Source organism: Capricornis sumatraensis, chromosome 14, assembly GCF_032405125.1.
Source record: "Capricornis sumatraensis isolate serow.1 chromosome 14, serow.2, whole genome shotgun sequence".
Classification (NCBI taxonomy): domain Eukaryota; kingdom Metazoa; phylum Chordata; class Mammalia; order Artiodactyla; family Bovidae; genus Capricornis; species Capricornis sumatraensis.
In genome coordinates, this window is record NC_091082.1 from 40,151,546 (window position 1) to 40,171,867 (window position 20,322).

The window sequence follows — 20,322 nt, forward strand, 5'->3', positions numbered from 1 at the left end:
TAAAGATAGCTGTTATTTTTAAAATCACATAACCTCTAAAAATCAATGACTCAGGATTGTGATTTCTTTTGTGCGTAGTACTTCAGTTCAGTTCAGTTGCTCAGTAGCTCCGACTTTTTGCGACCCCATGAATTGCAGCATGCCAGGCCTCCCTGTCCATCACCAACTCCCGGAGTTCACTCAAACTCACGTCCATTGAGTCAGTGATGCCATCCAGCCATCTCATCCTCTGTCGTCCCCTTCTCCTCCTGCCCCTAGTCCCTCCCAGCATGAGGGTCTTTTCCAATGAGTCAACTCTTTGCATGAGGTGGCCAAAGTATTGGAGTTTCAGCTTTAGCATCAGTCCTTCCAAAGAATACCCAGGTCTGATCTCCTTTAGAATGGACTGGATGGATCTCCTTGCAGTCAAAGGGACTCTCAAGAGTCTTCTCCAACACCACAGTTCAAAAGCATCAATTTTTCATAGTGCTTAGTACATCATTAAGTACAAAATAAAATGAAGATGTCTTGGGAATCAGTAAATGTACGTGCAGTAAGTTCCTAAGACCATATGATGAAAATAATATTTCATATGTCCAATCTGATATATGAGAAAGCTACTGAAACTAAGTACTAAAAATCTTGATAGGCGATATGTCCAAAGTTCAAGAAGTATGAAGTTTGTCAAAAACATCCCCTGTCAGCACACAGGCACCTAACCCTTGAAGCTGAGGATGCAGAGAGTCCTGGCTTGGGCCACCACTACTGCCTGCCCTGGTCCCTATCTACTGTACCTGGAGGCACTGCTGAGGACTATGATAGCCCTTGCAGTCACCGTGGACACCCTGCAGCATTTGGTAAACACCATGCAACTGTCAATGTTCTGGACCTTAGTGGGCTAAACTGATGAGACATTGGACCACACCGGATCCAGAGCCAGCACATGCCCCTGCACATGACACCCCATACCACTAGACTGGTGGTCACAGCACGCTCCAGCATGCACAACCACAGGTGGAGGTCTTCTCTTAGTGAGGTCAGTCTATGATGTCTCGAAGTGGTGACTGGTTCTTCAAATGTACAGACACCTACACAGGCTACAAGGACAGTGAAGAATCAGGGAAACATGACACCACTTAGGGAACACAGGAAACTCAAGCAACGAATCCTAAGGAAATGGATTACATGAATAGCCTGACAAAGAATTCAAAATACGGTTCTAAAGATGCTCAGAGAGCTATGAAAGAACAACAGCAACAACAACAACAAAAGAATTTAAAGAAATTAGAAAAACAGTATAAGAACAAAATGAGAAATTCAAAAAAGAGACTGAAAACATAAGGAAGATTTTGGAAGGGAAGAATTTATAAGAGAGCTTCACAGCAATTAGACAAGAGAAATAAATAAGAGTTATTCAAATTGGAAGGGAAGAGGTAAAACTATTTGCAGATGACACGATACTCTATGTAAAGAACCCTGAAGTCTCCACACAAAAACTATTAGAACTAATAAAGGAACTCAATAAGCTAGCAGAATAAAAAGATTAATACACAGAAATCCATTGAATTTTTAGACTAACAATGAAATATCAGAAAGAGAAAATTTTAAAAATCCTGTTGAAAATCTCATCCAGAAAAAAAAGGAATTAAACTTAACCAAGGAGGTGAAAGATCTGTACACTGGAAAACTGTAAAACCTTGATAAAGTAAATTGAAGATAATTTAAAGGAATGGAAAGATCTCATCTTCTTGCAGGGGAAGAGTTAATTGTTAACTTAGTTTTTAATTTTTAACTTAATTGTTAATTCTTAAATTGTTAAAATGGCTATACCACTCAAAGCAATCTACAGATTTAGTGCAATCCCTATCAAAATACACATGATTTTTCTTCACAGAACTAGAACAAATAATCCTAGAACTTACATGGCACCACAAGAGATTGTGTATTAATATAACACAAAACCAAACAAAAGGAGAAAAGCATTACAAGTGATAAACATGGTCACTACAAAGTTTCAATTCTTCAAAAAAATCTTAATAATTCAAAGTTATGTGCACCTAAAAGATACCCTCAAAGCATAAAGCAAAAAATTAGGCACCTACATGCAAAAGTGACATGTCTACCACCATAGTGGGAAATTTTAGCCAATTATCAACTCATGAGTCAAATAAGTACAAAAGATGTGAACAGTACACTTAACACAACTGACCTACTGGACATAAATAGCATATGCTATCCAACAATAGGAAAATATATTTTCTTTAGGTACTCGTGAGACGTTTATAAACTCTGACTACATGCTAGGCCAAAGATTTGATTCTAATACTTCTGTGATAATAATAAAATTAGGTTAGAACTCAGTAACAAAATAATAATTGAAAAGACTCACGTCTGTAAATTAAAAATGCATTCCTATACAGCACATTTGCCAAACAAGTTATAGTGGCTCTTAGACTATTATTTCCGAGCAGTAACGAAATATTACGACTATGATATACTCCAATATAGAGGTATTTAGAAAAAATTTTACTTCCTTAAACATACACTTGAAAAAAAGGAAGTCTTAGATCTATGTAATAGACTAAATAACTAGTTTAGTAAGTTTCAGAAAAACAAACTCAAAAAAAGAAATATAAAAAACAAGTTGAGATAAAGTAGACAACAGCAGAAAAACTCAATAAAGCCGAAATATAGTTCTTTGAAAAGACTAATAAAATAAAAATATCTCTAGGGGAAAAAAAAATAAGAAAACAAAAGGAAGGCACAAATAAAAATATTAGAAATGATAAAAGAGTGGCATACCTACAACTACTGCAGAGATTAATCAAAAATATAAGAGGATATTATGGGAAATTTTATGACATAAAAATTGATACTAACATTGCTAAATGAAGACTCAGAAGAATTTCTGGAAAAATACTACAGAAATGAATTTTACAAGAATTAGAACTCCAAAGTAGCATTCTAACCATTAAATAAATTGAATTAATAGTAATAAAATCTTCCCCCACACACTCAAAAAGTCCAGATCCAGGTAGATTTCTATGCAAGTTACCATCAAATACTCAAGGAACATATATTTTCAATCTTAAATAAAATCTCTCAGAGAATAGAAGTAAAGTGAAAGTTGTTCAGTCATGTCCAACTCTTTGTGGCCCCACGGACTATACAGTCTGTGGAATTCTCCAGGCCGGAATACTGGAGTGAGTAGCCTTTCCCTTCTCCAGGGATCAAACCCAGGTCTCTGCATTGCAGGCAGATTCTTTACCAGTTGAGCCACAAGTGAAGAGAATAGAAAAGAAAGACTAATCCTAACTTACATGATGAGTCTAGCATAGTCTTGGTATCAAATGTATTAAAGGATATACAAGGGGAGTAAAACCACAGGCCGCTCCCACTCATGTATATTCACACACATAAAAACCTAAACAACATTAGCAAATGTAACCTATAAATGTATATGAAAGATAATTCATCAAGACCAAGTTAGCTTATTCTAGAAATACAAGTTTATTAATATGGAAATATTAATAACTATTATCTATCAGATTTACATAGTAAAAAGAGAAAAACTATACAAACATTTATGTGGAAGCAGAAAAACATTTTGAATATTTAACAAGTCATAAAAAGAATTCACAGCCAGCTTGGAATAAAAAGGACCTTCCTTAATCAGGTAAAGTTTAACTCATAACCTGTAACAAATATTATGCAAAATAGTGAAATGATGAGAGTCTTCCTTTTGAGATGATGAATAAAATAAGAAGCCCTGCTATCACCCTTCTAAAAAGGATTGTATTTGATATTCTAGACATGTAAGAATAAAAGGAATAGAAGGCATACTTATAAGAAAGAAAAACAAAATCATCATTATTTGCGGGTAATCTGATTTTATTAAATTCCATCCAACAGAATACATAAATAATCATAATTTAGCAATATTGCTGAATGCAAAAATCAACAGTCAAAAGTAAAGTGTATTCTATACAACAGGAAGAGCTGGTTAGAAATTATAATTTTAAAAGTTTGATTATTTATAAGAGAAACAAAAATATAAACTACCTAAGAATTCAGTTCAGTTCAGTTCAGTTGCTTAGTCATGTCCGACTCTTTGTGACCCCACAAGCTGCAGCACACCAAGCTACTTGTCCATCACCAACTCCCAGAGTTTACTCAAACTCATGTCCATTGTGTCGGTCATGCCATCCAGCCATCTCATACTCTGTTGTCCCCTTCTCCTGCCTTCAATCTTTCTCAGCACCAGGGGCTTTTCAAATGAATCAGTTCTTCGCATCAGGTGGCCAAAGTATCAGAGTTTCAGCTTCAGCATCAGTCCTTCCAATGAATATTCAGGACTAATTTCCTTTAGGATGGACTAGTTGGATCTCCTTGCTGTCCAAGAGACTCTCAAGAGTTCTCCAACACCACAGTTCAAAAGCATCAGTTCTTCGGTGCTCAGCTTTCTTTATAGTCGAACTCTCACATCCATACATGATTACTGGAAAAACCATAGCTTTAACTAGACAGACCTTTGTTGGCAAAGTAATGTCTCTACTTTTCAATATTCTGTCTAGGTTGGTCATAACTTTTCTTTCAAGGAGCAAGCGTCTTTTAATTTCATGGCTGTAGTCACCATCTGCAGTGATTTTGGAGCCCCCCAAAGTGAAATCTCTCACTCTTTTCGCTGTTTCCCCATCTAGTTACCATAAAGTGATGGGACCAGATACCATGATCTTAATTTTCTGAATGTTGAGTTTTAAGCCAATTTTTTCACTCTCCTCTTTCACTTTCATCAAGAGGCTCTTTAGTTCTTCGTTTTCTGCCATAAGGGTGGTATCATCTGCATATCTGAGGTTATTGATATTTCTCCCAGCAAACTGGATTCCAGCTTGTGCTTCGTCCAGCCCAGCATTTCTCATGATGTGTTCTGCATATAAGTTAAACAAGCAGGGTGACAATATATAGCCTTGACGTACTCTTTTTCCTATTTGGAACCAGTCTGTTGTTCCATGTCCAGTTCTAACTGTTCCTTCTTGACCTGCATACAGATTTCTCAAGAGCCAGGTCAGGTGGTCTGGTATGTCCAACTCTTACAGATCACAGTTTGCTGTGGTCCACACAGTCAAAGGCTTTGGCATAGTCAATAAAGCAGAAATAGATGTTTTTCTGGAACTTTTGCTTTTTCAGTGATCCAGTGGATGTTGGCGATTTGATCTCTGGTTCCTCTGCCTTTTCTAAAACCAGTTTGAACATCTGGAAGTTCATGGTTCCTGTACTGCTGAAGCCTGGCTTGAGAATTTTGAGCATTACTTTGCTAGCATGTGAGATGAGTGCAATTGTGCAGTAGTTTGAGCATTCTTTGACATTGCCTTTCTTAGGGATTGGCAAGTTCTGACCCTTTCCAGTCCTGTGGCCACTGCTGAGTTTTCCAAATTTGCTGACATAATGAGTGCAGCACTTTCAGAGCATCATCTTTTAGGATTTGAAGTAGTTCAACTGGAATTCCATCACCTCCACTAGCTTTGTTCACAGTGATGCTTCCTAAGGCCCTCTTGACTTTGCATTCCAGGATGTCTGGCTCTAGGTGAGTGATGATACCATCGTGATTGTCTGGGTCCTGAAGATCTTTTTTGTATAGTTATTCTGTGCATTCTTCACACCTCTTCTTAATATCTTCTGCTTCTGTTAGGTCCATACCATTTCTGTCCTTTATTATGCCCATCTTTGCATGAAATGTTCCCTTGGTATCTCTCATTTTCTTGAAGAGATCTCCAGTCTTTCCCATTCTATTGTTTTCATCTTTCTTTGTATTGATCACTGAGGATGGCTTTCTTATCTCTCCTTGCTATTCTTTGGAGCTCTGCATTCAAATAGGCATATTTTTCCTTTTCTCCTTTGTCTTTCACTTCTCTTCTTTTCTCAGCTATTGGTAAGGCCTCCTCAGAGAACCATTTTGCCTTTTTGCATTTCTTTTTCTTGGGGGTGGTTTTGATCCTAATGAAAATGTCCTGATACTTTTATTATTAAAAATTATAAAACCTTATTGGCAGACATGTAAAAAAAACTTAAGCAAATGGAGGGTTATATATTAGTCCAGAGTAGAAAGGCTTCTCAAATTGATTAAAATATATAGACATACTATAAAAAACCCAACTAAGGTTTTTTGTAGAATTGACAAACCAATTCCAAAAATTTATAGGAAAGAGAAACAAGCCCAAGATAAAGCTAAGAAGTTCCTAGAAGAGGACAAGAATTGGGGTCAGTGTGAGGCAGGTATTTGTGCTATCACTTCTCAAGATTTAAAAAATAAACATAATAATACAGATAATATAATTTGTTCAAGTATATACAAATAGATCAGCTAAACAGAATAGCTAATCCAGGATGAAACCCATGCATACACAGAAACTTGATCTATGGCAGAACTGGTTTTGTGGAAATATCATTCAATGAAGTGAAGTGAAATGAAAGTCCGACTCTTTGGGACCCCATGGACTATACAGTCCGTGGAATTCTCCAGGCAGAATACTGGAGTGGGTAGTCTTTCCTTTCTCCAGGGAATCTTCCTAACCCAGGGATCGAGCCCAGGTCTCCTGCATTGTAGGTGGATTCTTTACCAGCTGAGTCAGAAGGGAAGCCCCAGATCATTCAATAAATGAATCTAAAAAATTAATTATTCATACACAAAAAATAAAGTTGTAGTTCTATCTTGAAGCATATACAAAACCTAATTCCAAGTGGATTAAAGATTTAATTGTAGAAAGCAAAACTATACAGAATTTAGTGAAACCTTACAGATTATTATGAAACCAAGAAATAAAATGGGTTAAAATGCTAATTTAATACTGAAGAAAAATTCCTCATGAATAAATGAACACATGCTCCATAGTAATCAAGGAAATGCAGATAAAAGAACAATGATGTGATTTCACACCTACTAGATTGAATATAATTTAAAAATCAGATATTAAGTGTTGTAAGATATAACACAGTGGAAACTTCATCCACTGCCAGTATAGATGTAAATTTGGACAATCTTTTAAAAATCATTTAGAGGCTTCCCAGGTGGCACAGTGGTAAAGTATCTGCCTGCTAATGCAGGAGACACAAGAGATGTGGGTTCGATCCCTGAATCAGGAAGATTCCCTAGAGTGGGAAATAGCAACTCACTCCGGTATTCTTGCCTGAAAAATCCCATGGACAGAGGAGCCTAGCGGGCTACAGTCTATGGAGTCACAAAGATTCAGACATGACTGAGCAACTGAACACACACACACAGGCATGACCTAGTAAAGTGGAACAAATGTATATCCTACATTTAGGTAATTTTACTTTTAGGTCTATTCCCTAGAAAAACATTATTTATGTACATTAGATTGGTACTTTCCAAATTATTATTTCCAAATAATGTACATACAAATGACTGCAGGATCTTGTCAAAATGCAGATTATGATCCATAAGGTTTGAAACGAAGCTGAGATTCTTTATTTCTAACAAGTTCCCAGATGACACTAGTGCTGCTAGTCCTTGGACCACCTTTTGAGGAACAAGGCACTATCTTGCAAATAAATGCATCAGCAGGAGAATAAGCAAAAATAGTTATATAATGAAGTACCATCAGGCAGGAACAATGTAAGAACTAAAGATTCTTGTTTGAAGATGGATGAGTGTCAAAATCTGTGATGTTTAGAGAAAGAAGCAAGTCACAGATGAATGCGTATAATATGGTCAATTTAAATAACACTCAAAAACAAAACTAAACAATTTATTACCATTATATATTGTTGGTAAACTATAAAAAGCAAAGAATCTATTATACAGTTTTCAGGATAGCAGTTAACTCTTGAGGGATAGGATGTGATTAGTAGGGGCATAAGAAAGAAACTGAAAGTCACTGAGTCGTGTCTGACTCTTTGCAACCCAATGGACTGTATGTAGCCCACCAGGCTCCCCTGTCCATGGAATTTTCCAGGCAAGAATACTGGAGTGGGTTGCCATTCTCTTCTCCAGGGGATCTTCCAGTCCCAGGGACTGAACCTGTGTCTCTTGAATTGCAGGCCGACTCTTTACTCTCTGAGCCACCAGGGAAGCCTAAGCAGATTCTAACATGCTGGTAATGTTCTATTTGTTCACTTGCGTGATAGATACATGGGTATTAGTCACTGATGGTTCCTATGATCTCCTCTTAGGGGAAAGAGAAAGTAGCCTTTTGGTTACAGAGGCAGGATCTATTCTCCAATGAAGTGTTACCATGGATTTTTATTTCCGAATTTTCCTTTTTCTCTGTTTCTAAGTTGGTTCAAAACCGACAGAGGGAAAGTTGGTGATTAGCATGTCTGAAATTCCCAACAAGGACAGAAGCCTGCCAGTTTCATTAGCAGCAGAGATTTAATTCTTGTTTCTTGGTAAGACTCCGGGAGAGTGGCCATAAATTAGAGAAGAATGGGTAAATGTGCCCTGTTGGTGGGGCTTGCTGAAATCTAGTGATCAGATCGTTCAGTTCAAAGATTATACATAAACTGCAGGGCCATCTGACATTAAGGGACATGTGAACCAGAGTAATCAAATTATCAGCCAAAACCATGCTTTGCCAAAAACATAAATATTCTGATAGGTTAGGTTTAGGTCATATGCCAATACTCAATATTCTCTGTGGTCAATGAAATATGGGGTTGTAAAGGTGCTGTGCTGTGCTTAGTCAGTCAGTCGTGTCTGAGTCTTTGAGACCCCATGGACTGTAGTCCGCCAGGCTCTTCTGTCCATGGGGATTCTCCAGGCAAGAACACTGGAGTGGGTTGCCATTTCCTTCTCCAATGCATGAAAGTGAAAAGTGAAAGTGAAGTTGCCCAGTCGTGTCCAACTCTTTGTGACCCCATGGACTGCAGCCTACCAGGCTCCTCCAGGGGACCTTCCCAACCCAGAGATCGAACCCAGGTCTCCCACATTGCAGGTGGATTCTTTACCGACTTAGCCACCAGGGAACCCCAAGAAAATGGAGTGGGAGCCTCTCCCTTCTCCAGGGGATCTTCCCGACCCAGGAATCAAACTAGGGTCTCCTACATTGCAGGTGGATTCTTCACCAGCTGAGCTACAGGAAAGCCTGGTTGTAAAGGTAGTACCACATAAATAAAATGAAATTAATAATTTCACCACAAAATGCTGCTGCTGTTGCTAAGTCACTTCAGTCGTGTCTGACCCTGTGCGACCCCATCAATGGCAGCCCACCAGGCTGCCCTGTCTCTGGCATTCTCCAGGCAAGAACACTGGAGTGGGTCGCCATTTCCTTCTCCAATGCATGAAAGTGAAAAGTGAAAGTGAAGTTGCCCAGTCGTGTCCAACTCTTCGTGACCCCATGGACTGCAGCCTACCAGGCTCCTCCGCCCATGGGATTTTCCAGGCAAGAGTACTGGAGTGGGGTGCCATTGCCTTCTCCATCACTACAAAATAGAGGAGGGATATTTCCCTCAAAGAAAGTGATATTAAGCAGATAAGAAGAATTAAGTACATTACAGTCATCTGGAAAGCAGGGACCATATAAGACAGTTCCTCATACCCTATCCAGTACTTAGGATATGCTTTAACTATGATACAAAAAAAAAAAAAAGCTCTGATTCATTGATACATTTTAGTTATTGAATGATATTATAATGCAATTAATTATTTTTCCTTGTACCAGTTTTTCTTTCTCAGTTATATCATTCATCATCATGTTAAAAAGGGTTTGAAGAGCTATCTGAGAAACTAAGAAACTCCTTTTGGAATATAATATGTATAGTGGAAACAAAAGTGGCCTGTAATCTGAAAAACCAGAGCCAATTTCCAATGCTATCTTTTTAGTAGCTACATATATTTTTCCAAATTATTTAACCTACCCAAGCTTACATTTCCCCATTTATAATAAAGATTGTAATGCTGACATTTAACTGGTTATTATGAAAATTGACAAAGCTGATTTACATGAAGTATGACCAAGTAGAAGCAGTATATGTTCAGATAGTGGTTGCTATTGTTATTTTTTGGAGAAGGAAGTGGCAATCCACTCCAGTATTCTTGCCTAGAAAATTCCATAAACAGAGGAGCCTGGTGGGCTACAGTCCATGGGGTCTCAAAGAGTCAGACATGACAGCTTACACATACACACACTGTTATTTTTACTATTTGTTCTTCAATATTAGTTGGGTAGTACATTTGAGGAGAAGGCAATGGCACCCCACTCCAGTACTCTTGCCTGGAAAATCCCATGGACAGAGGAGCCTGGTAGGCTGCAGTCCATGGAGTCGCTAAGAGTCGGACACGACCAAGAGACTTCACATTCACTTTTCACTTTCATGCATTGGAGAAGGAAATGGCGACCCACTCCAGTGTTCTTGCCTAGAGAATCCCAGGGACGGGGGAGCCTGATGGGCTGCCGTCTATGGGGTCGCACAGAGTTGGACACGACTGGAGCGACTTAGCAGCAGCAGCAACAGCAGCAGCAGCAGCAGCAGCAGTACATTTGAGGATAATTTAAAGTGAAAGTGAAGTCACTCAGTCGTGTCTGACTCTTTGCGACCCCACGGACTGTAGCCCACCAGGGTCCTCTGTCCATGGGATTTTCCAGGGAAGAGTACTAGAGTGGGTTGCCATTTCCTTCACCAAGGTATCTTCCCGACCCAGGTATCGAACCTGGGTCTCCTGCATTGCAGGCAGATGCTTTACCATCTGAGCCACCAGGGAAGTCCAGAGGATAACTTAATCAGTAAATAAAAACTTATATGGAAACTATAATGTAGATAATTCATTTGTGGTTAATTAAAGCTAAGCCTTTGACTGTGTGGATTACAACAAACTGTGCAAAATTCTTAAAGAGATGGACATATCAGACCACCTGACCTGCCTCCTGAGAAATCTGTATATAGGTCAAGAAACAACAGTTAGAATCAGACAATGGAACAACAGGTTGGTTCCAAATCGGGAAAGGAGTACGTCAAGGCTGTATATTGTCAAGGCTGCTTATTTAACTTATATGCAGAGTACATCATGAGAAATTCTGGTCTGGATGAAGGCTAGAATCAATATTGCTAGGAGAAATATCAATAACCTCAGATATGCAGATGACACCACCCTTATGGCAGAAAACGAAGAATAACTAAAGAGCCTCTTGATGAAAGTGAAAGAGGAGAGTGAAAAAGTTGGCTTAAAGCTCAACATTCAAAAAACGAAGATCATGGCATCCAGTCCCATCACTTCATGGCAAATAGATGGGGAAACAATGGAAACAGTGAGAGACTTCATTTAGGGGGGCTCCAAAATCACTTCAGATGGTAACTGCCTCCATGAAATTAAAGATGCTTGCTCCTTGGAAGAAAAGCTATGACCAACCTAGAGAGCATATTATAAAGCAGAGACATTACTTTACTGACAAAGGTCTGTCTAGTCAAAGCTATGGTTTTTCCAGTAGTCATGTATGGATGTGAGAGTGAAGTTGTTCAGTTGTGTCCAACTCTTTGTGACTGCATGCACTGTAGCCTACCAGGCTCTTCCATCCATGGGATTTTCCAGGCAAGGGTACTGGAGTGGATTGCTATTTCCTTCTGCAGGGAATCTTCCCAACCCAGGGATTGAATCCGGGTCTCCCGCATTGTAGGCAAATGCTCTACCATCTGACTGACAAGCTTCCTATGGATGTGAGAGTTGGACTATAAAGCTGAGCACCGAAGAATTTATGTTTTTGAACTGTGGTGTTGGAGGAGACTCTTGAGAGTCCCTTGGACAGCAAGGAGATCCAACCAGTCCATCTTAAAGGAAATCAGTCCTAAATATTCATTGGAAGGACTGATGCTGAAGCTGAAGCTCCAATACTTTAGCCACCTGATGCAAACAACTGATTCATTTGAAAAGACTGATGCTGAGAAAGACTGAAAGCAGGAGGAGAAGGGGATGACAGAGGATGAGCTGGTTGGATGGTATCACCAACTCAATGGACCTGACTTTGAGCAAGCTCTGGGAGTTGGTGATGGACAGGGAAGCCTGACGTGCTGCAGCTTATGGGGTCACAAAGAGTTGGACATGACTGAGCGACTGAACTGAAAGCTAAATACTCTTAAAATGCATTAATTACCTTTCTTTTGCATTACTTACATAGCCTTATAATACCATAGAAAGCAAATATGAGATCTGTCCACATACAAATAGCGTTCTTCCTCTAAATCCTAAAAAAAAAAAAGAAACTATGATAAATTTAGATGACTGGTTCTATTATATTTGTTTCTGTGAAATTATATATATATTGTGTATATACACACACACACATATATATATATACTTGCCCTAGTACCTGCTAATATTTGGTCTTTAACCCTTGTTCCTGACACTTGCTCCTAACACTTTTGTAATTCTGAGTAATAGGAATGTCTCACACAGAGCTCCTAAATTCCTTTTGTTCTAATGATGTAAACTCTTGGTGGGCTCCTGGTTGGGAACTGATCACTAGAAAGACCAATCCACGATCAACAGCTTGGAACTTTCAGTTCAGCCTCCCATTCTATGGAGAGGGGAGAAGGGGTGGAAAATGAGCTAATACTCAATCATGCCTACTTGATGAAATCTCCACAAAAATCCCTAAAATATGAGAGTCAGAGAGCTTCTAGGTTGATGACAGTAGGTGATGTACCCAACTCCACAGTGACCAAAGTGCCTGCACTCAGAACCCTTCTGAACCTTGCCTTGTATACTTCTTGACCTGGCTGTTCATCTGGATCTTTTTACAATATCCTTCATTTTAACTGTAAATGTGTTTCCCTGAATTCTGCAAGCTGTTTAGCAAATTATCAAAACTAAGGAAAAGGTTATGGGAACCTGAATTTACCACCCACCATCATCAGGCAGTCAGAAGTGTAGGTGACAACCAGTGACTTGCAATTAGCATCTGAAGTGAGGGGAGTCTTGTGGAACTGGGCCGTTAACTTGTAGGATGTGACATTAACTCTAGGTAGATGGTTCCAGAACTTTAAATGGTAAGATACCCAGCTGGTATAGGAGAATTGGTCCATGTTGAACCCCTCCCTGCTATGATCTGGTCACAGAATTGTTCTCTGTGAATATACAAAGGAAAACAGTGAGTTTTCCTAGGCAGTCTTCCTCAATGAAATACAATTTGATTAATTTTCTGTTTAATGGTTCTCAACCAGAGATGAATTTGCTTGCAAGGAGATGTCTGACAATGCCTGGAGATATTTTAGGTTGTTATAACTGAGGACTGTTGAGTATATTAAGTCAGTGTGTGTGTATGTGTGTGTGTGTGTGTGTGCGTGTTAGTCATTCAGTTGTGTCCAACTCTTTGCAACTGTAGCCTGTCAGGCTGCTCTGTCCATGGAATTCTCCAGCCAAGACTACTGGAGTGGGTTGCCATTCCCTTCTCCAGGAGATCTTCCCTATCCAGGGATCGAACCTGGTCTCCTGCATTTCAGGCAGATTCTTTACCATCTGAGCCATCAGGGAAGCCCCATTAAGTCACATGTATATCCTTAAAGAGTAATGACAAAGATATTCATATATATATATATATATATATATATATATGTATTTGTGTGTGCATACTTTTTACATGTATTACACATTTATGTAGACTTCCAAAACATAACAAAAGGGAAAGAAATCCTTTACTTCTTTAGGAATTGTGTCATGAAACTGGCAAGCACTCAATTCAAAAAGCCAAATTCAAGTATTTTTCAATCTATAGGGATTGAAGAATGAATTACTATATTCATCTGGCTTCTCCCACATCACCCTGTCTACCTGTTCCCTGAAAATAAAGATTATTAAGTAAAAAGAAAGCAACAGAACTCAGGGAAATTATTAACTTATGAAAAAAAAAAAAGTAAAAAGAAAGCACAAGTCCCAAGGTAAAGGCAAGATTTGTCACACGAAGTCTCCACACAGCAATGACTTTAGATATGCTTGTGTGGGAACTTCAGCTATTAGTACTTTGTTACTAATTAGTACAGTGTCAATGCTTAAAATTCATTATTATTATTATTGTAAACTAGAGAGGATTCAACAACACTCATTTATTTGCATCCACACAGCTTTCTTGAATTGAAGAAAATGTAGTAGAATACAAATAAACCTGCTAGAAATGGCTCTTACTTCTGAGTATTGTCATAGGAGTATATGATATTAGTCCCACTTAGCTGGGAATACTATTATCATTATGATGGTTAACTGGGGCTTTAATATATTTACTAATAAAAAAGCTAATGTAAAAATCACATACAATAGTCCCCTCTTATCTGTGGGATATGTATTCTAAGACCCCCAGAGGATGACTGAAATTGTAGATAGTACCAATCCAACCCTATATATACTGCTTTTTCTGCACATACGTACCTAATATAAAGTTTGATTTGTAAAGTAAGCCCAGCAAAATATTGATTATAATTAATAATAAAATAACTACTTCAATATGATCTTTCTTCTTTTCTCATTAAGTCAAAAACTTTCACCTTTTCACTTAAAGGAAGTACTTTATGGCTTCTCTTCGGCATATCTGAATTGCCAGCATAACTGTTCTTGTACTTTGGGGTCATTATTAAGTAAAATTAGGGTTACTTAAACACAAGGAGTACAATATTGCAATTAATAGGTGTGATAACTGGGAAAGCTATTAAGTAACTAATGGGTAGGACATGCTGGACAAAGAAATGATCCATATCTCAGAGAGATGGAGTGGGACCACAAGATAATTCATCATGCCACTCAGAATAACTGCATTTTAAAGCTTGTGAATTGTCTATTTCTGGAATTTCTCATGTAAATATTTCAGACTATAGGTGACCATGGCTAACTGAAAGCACAGAAGGTATAATCACAGATAAGCAGGGGACCACTGTATTAGTTCATAACTTAACAATTTGCTATGAGATATTTCTAAAAATTAATGATATATGGATAATAATTTTTAAATACTTCATTTATAATTACAACTTTACCATTTAAAATGGGTTAAATTAAGTCAAAAACCTCAAAAAAAGGCAAAATAAAATGTAACAGGGATGGTTATTCGAGATTTACTAATTTATCATTTAAATCAACTTACCGGGCCTGAAACAATTGGTTTTATAGCGTAAATACCAGGAGAAGAACATCGTAGTTCTGTCTTGGGTAATCTAGCATTTAAAAAAAAAAAAGAGAAAGGAGAAATAAGTATAGATGCATACGAGATTCCCCTACAACTTCTTAAGCCTAAAAACTTCCATTGTATGCTAATAAGAAAAATAAAAAATATAGCAACATTTTACTTCTATTTTCAAAGTGATTTTTGTCTTTCTTTCACATCTATTTAATGAAAAGAAATTTACATTAAATCACAGCCTTAAATCTAAATGTCCATACTATATGAATGCTTTTTTACACATACATTGATTTTCACAGCAAAAAATCTTACCTTTTATTTTTTATAAAACAAGCTGCTGGAGCACTCCACTCAGAAAATAATGTTCCTTCATACTCTAACTTAATCTGAAAAAGAAGGTAAAATAGCTCAAACAAAAAATATGCTCCCAAATTTTGTATCTCAAATTTTAGATGTAGAATTCAATTTTTCTGGGTCTCTTATTGTTTAAAGAAAGAATAACTAAAATTAAATTCCTTTTAAATTGTACAAGTATTATGACAAGGGAAAAGTAACTTCTTTATGCCACTTCAATAATCTCCCCGAAACTGTAATATTTTTATTTTATTTTACTTCAAAAATAATCTGTTAAGTGTCTATAAGGTGTTTAGTATCATAATTTTCTTCAATTGCAGTTTCTTTATTTCCTTACTTCTGCTTTTTTTCCTGCTTCTACATTCTTTCATTTATAAGTTCTTTCTTCCTTGAAGTATATTACACACTTCCTAACATCCAGTCTTAGTCTCAACACTGGTCCTCCTCTTCAGCCAGATCTGGAGCCCAATTTCACCTTCTAATATTGTTACAGAAAAATTATGTACACATGTATACATCATTATGTAGATATATATATACATAAATACTGCTTCATTGTTTTTACTTGTAAAATGGGAATTATAATACCAGCTATCTCATAGATTTGATGTTATAGGATTAATGACAGTGTATAAGAAGAAAAATGAGGTTCACCAGAAAATTAGACACAACCCTAAAGTATATAAAGCAAATTAGATAGAGTTACTAGAAGATATTTTAAGTCATATATAGAGAGGACTTTTAACACACATAGATTAAAGCCATAGATTAAACTTGAAAAAAAGAATTATAGTTGACCCTTGAACAATTCGGGAGTTAGGGGCACTGATACTCCACACAGGGAAATCTGCCTATAATTCATAGTTAGGCTTGTATATATGCAGTTCTTCAGTACCTATGATTCTACATCCACAGGTTTAATCAACTTTGGATTGTGTAGTACTTCAGTACTTACTATTGAAAAAAATCTTTGTATAAGTGGGCCAGTAGAGCTCAAACCTGTATTGTTCAGGGGTCAATCTGTGTGTGTGTGAGTGTGTGCACGCACACACACACAAATGCATGTGTGGGTATTTCTAAAATTGACCAATAAAAAATACATTCTTTTCTCACATAGATCATTTACCAAAACTGACCACATTTACAAGGGAAGTGCTAGCCAGTCTCAAAGTAGTATTATCATACATACTATACCTTTGATACTAGTGAAATAAAATTATAATTTCTTATAAAGTGAATCAGAAAAATATCTTAGGATATTTGTAATCTTTAAAAAAAACTGTATTCTGAATTATTCATGGAATAAGTAGAAATCACAATGAAAATTACACAATATTTATGAAAAAATAAAAACACTGATGTTATCAAAACTTGAAGCGTGTAAATGGGTCCTAATGAAAATGAATACCCTTAAAAGAAATAAGGTAGTTTGAAAGTGAATAAACTCAGTTTTCAGTATAAGATGCTAATACAATAACCTATGAGAGAACCCCCAAAAGTAAAAAGAAAGATATAAGAGAGAAGAAAAATGGGAATTTACAAAAGAAAATAAATTAGGATGGGTTACTGGTGAGGTAATGTTTCCATCTACTCAAATTTCTTATAAACACAGAAAGAACAATTAGTATAGCAGCAAACAAACAAACAAACAAAAAAAAACAACTGGACAGCATCAACAATAGAATTCAGTGACAAGGTATCCCTCAAATCCCAAAATAAAATTGGGATGGAGATTCGTGTGATATCAGCATAAGAAAGCAACTACGGTCGACCTTAGAAGAAAACACCTAAATCATTATAGGTATTCAGTAGACACTGCAGGGGACAATTTGAGGATATAACCAGAGGAATTTTTATATTTTTCAGTTTCTACATAAGTCTCTGATAATGTCTGAAAGGGCAAGAGGAGGCGGGACCCATGAACTCCAAAATCAATGAGCCAAAGACCTCTTCTAGAATAAAGATCCATAATCAAAATACAAGGAAAAAAATACCAACTGAGCTGGAAAGGGACAATAAGAACAAAGGAAAGGGAAACAACAGATAAATGAGTGGGGGAAACAGAATCTGGGAAGCTCAGAAAGTATTAGCTTTATTTCTGGACACTCTATGGAACAACATAAGCGGTAACTCTAACGCCATGAGGTTAGAAAAGTTATTTTGACCCACCACTTCTTCCTTAAAGAGCAGGAAAACTAATTTCATGCTTTAGAAAACTGAGCAACAGAAAGAGGATCATGCTCAAATCACACACAATTATAATAAAAAAAAGAAGAGAATAAAAAGCAGAAAAACACCTCTGTAAGATCATGCTCAGTAAATACTTTTTTTTTTGGTTTGGTCACACCATGTGGCTTGCAGGATCTTAGTTCCCTAACCAGGGATCAAACTTGTACCCCCTGTAGTGGAAGTGTGAAGTCCTAATCACTGGGATCTCCAGGAAATTCCCCTCAATAAATAAATTAAAACTACCACAGGTCCCTGGTGGCTCAGACGGTAAAGCGTCTGCCTGCAATGTGGGAGACCTGGGTTTGATCCCTGGTCAGGAAGATCCTCTGGAGAAGGAAATGGCAACCCACTCCAGTACTCTTGCCTGGAAAATCCCATGGACAGAGGAGCCTGGTAGGCTACAGTCCATGGGGTCACAAAGAATTGGACATGACTGAGCAATTTCACTTTCCCTTTCATAACTTAATATAAGGGTTAGTTTTATGTGTCAATTTGGCTAGATTGTAGTAACTAGTTATTTAATCAAATGCTAATATAGGTTTTTATATGAAGGTATTTTATAGGTGTGGTTTACATCTACAATTGGTTGACTTCAAATAAAAGAGAATACTTTGATAATGTGAGCGAGGTCCCTTTTGATCAGTTGGAAGCCTTCAGAGCAAAAACGAAGGTTTCCTAGAGAAGAAATTCTGCTACAAGACTACAACATCAATCTCTTGCCTGAATTTCCACCCTCTGGCCTGGCCTAAAGATTTCAGATTTGTCAGTTCCCACAATCACATGAGCCAATTTCTTAACATAAATCTAAAATAAATATGTATAAATTCTATTGGTTCTGTTTCTCTGGAGAGTTATGACTGATATGCCCATTTCAAAACGAGGCAAAATAAATAAAAGATGATAGAAATTATGAAAGAAAAATATAAATCAGAATTTAAAACTCATAAGCTAAACTCAGGAAAAAGTACAAATAAAAAATCAATTTAGAAAAAAACTAAATTAGCACAATTGTGAATAAACCTCAGAGAAGGTGATGGCACCCCACTCCAGTACTCTTGCCTGGAAAATCCCATGGACAGAGGAGCCTGGTAGGCTGCGGTCCATGGGGTTGCTAAGAGTCGGACACGACTGAGTGACTTCCCTTTCACTTTTCACTTTCACGCATTGGAGAAGGAAATGGCAACCCACTCCAGTATTCTTGCCTGGAGAATCGCAGGGATGGGGGAGCCTGGTGGGCTGCCGTCTATGGGATCACACAGAGTTGGACACGACTGAAATGACTTAGCAGCAGCAGAATAAACCTAATAAACAAGGTTTTGAGAAAATAGAAGCCTTTTAAAAAATAAAGAGATAAAAAGTGACTCAAGAATAAGTGACAAATATTAGAGACAGGCAAAGAAAATCCAATATATACATACTTGGGAAGAAGAAAACCTAAGCGATTGAGACAGAAAAATAGCATTAACAATAACTCAAGAATAATATATGAAGAAAAATAACTCGAAACAATGTACTAAAAGGGCAAAACTCATACCTATGAAAAGCAATTAAGAATGATTTTTTTTAAAAAAAACACCAACCTAGGACCTATATTAATAAAAGCATTGAAGTTGATAAGAAACCTTTTGGGGATCCTGACAAAAAGAACAATTTATTCACAAGGGAAAGAAAATTAGATTTCCAGTAGACTTTTCAGAAGCAACACTTTATGTCAAAGACAACAAAGTAAGATATATAAAAGGACATAAAAATTAGCCATAATTTTTGTATCCAGATACACAAACTTTTAGATAAAAGTTCACAGACAAGGTCTTATGACCATAAAACAACTCAAGAAATATTGCTCTTATGGGCCCTTCCTGTGGAAACCACCAGAAAAAGAGATTCAGATCCCCAAAATGACTGCAGAGACATCAACATAAGGACTGGTGTTAGGTATTAAATAGGAATTATTCTGCAGAAATATGTCTACATGGTGGCTATTAAAAAAGGAATATAGCAGTTAATGACAATACTCTGACAATGTATCAGCATATGAATGGTAGTTGAATTATCGTTAGCCTGTGTAATAGTGGTCCAATAAGTTCAATTCTCTCCATACATTTCCCCTCAAAATACGCAGGTCAAAACAGAAATTTTTTTAAAAAGAGAAAAAATACACAGATCAAAAAATAAAACCAAGAAAATTCTATATTACAGTATAACTAGAAGACAAAGTACAATACATACGTCAAGAAACCTCTAGGTAAAAAAATAAACAAAAACTTTTAGCAGAGCTCTCATTCAAGTCCCTGTCATAATCCTTTGTATACAGTAAAAGAGCTTCTGAAAAACTGCAGAAAAGAGGAACAGAGGCGGCTCAGAGGTTAAAGTGTCTGCCTGGAATGCAGGAGACCAGGGTTCGATCCCTGGGTCGGGAAGATCCCCTGGAGAAGGAAATGGCAACCCACTCTAGTACTCTTGCCTGGAGAATCCCATGGAGGGAGGAGCCTGGTAGGCTACAGTCTATTGGGTCGCAAAGAGTCAGACATGGCTGAACAACTTCACTTTCAAAGAAAGTACACTGTAAAAAAAAAAAAAAAAGAAAGAAAGAAAGAAAAGAAAAACACTGCAAAAAGACTCCTGGAAGATCAGAGTATTGATTATG

General features: G+C 37.2%; 1 protein-coding gene across 1 annotated transcript in view; it reads right to left on the bottom strand.

The window, feature by feature from the left end:
* CATSPERE (catsper channel auxiliary subunit epsilon) overlaps window positions 1-20,322 on the bottom strand; it is a 147,554-nt gene that overhangs the window by 116,833 nt on the left and 10,399 nt on the right. The window contains exons 3-5 of the mRNA XM_068985726.1: window positions 15,405-15,478; window positions 15,057-15,126; window positions 12,101-12,171 (exon numbers count right to left, since the gene is read on the bottom strand). Coding sequence (XP_068841827.1) covers window positions 12,101-12,171; window positions 15,057-15,126; window positions 15,405-15,478 — 215 coding nt within the window. The remainder of the gene's footprint in view (window positions 1-12,100; window positions 12,172-15,056; window positions 15,127-15,404; window positions 15,479-20,322) is intronic.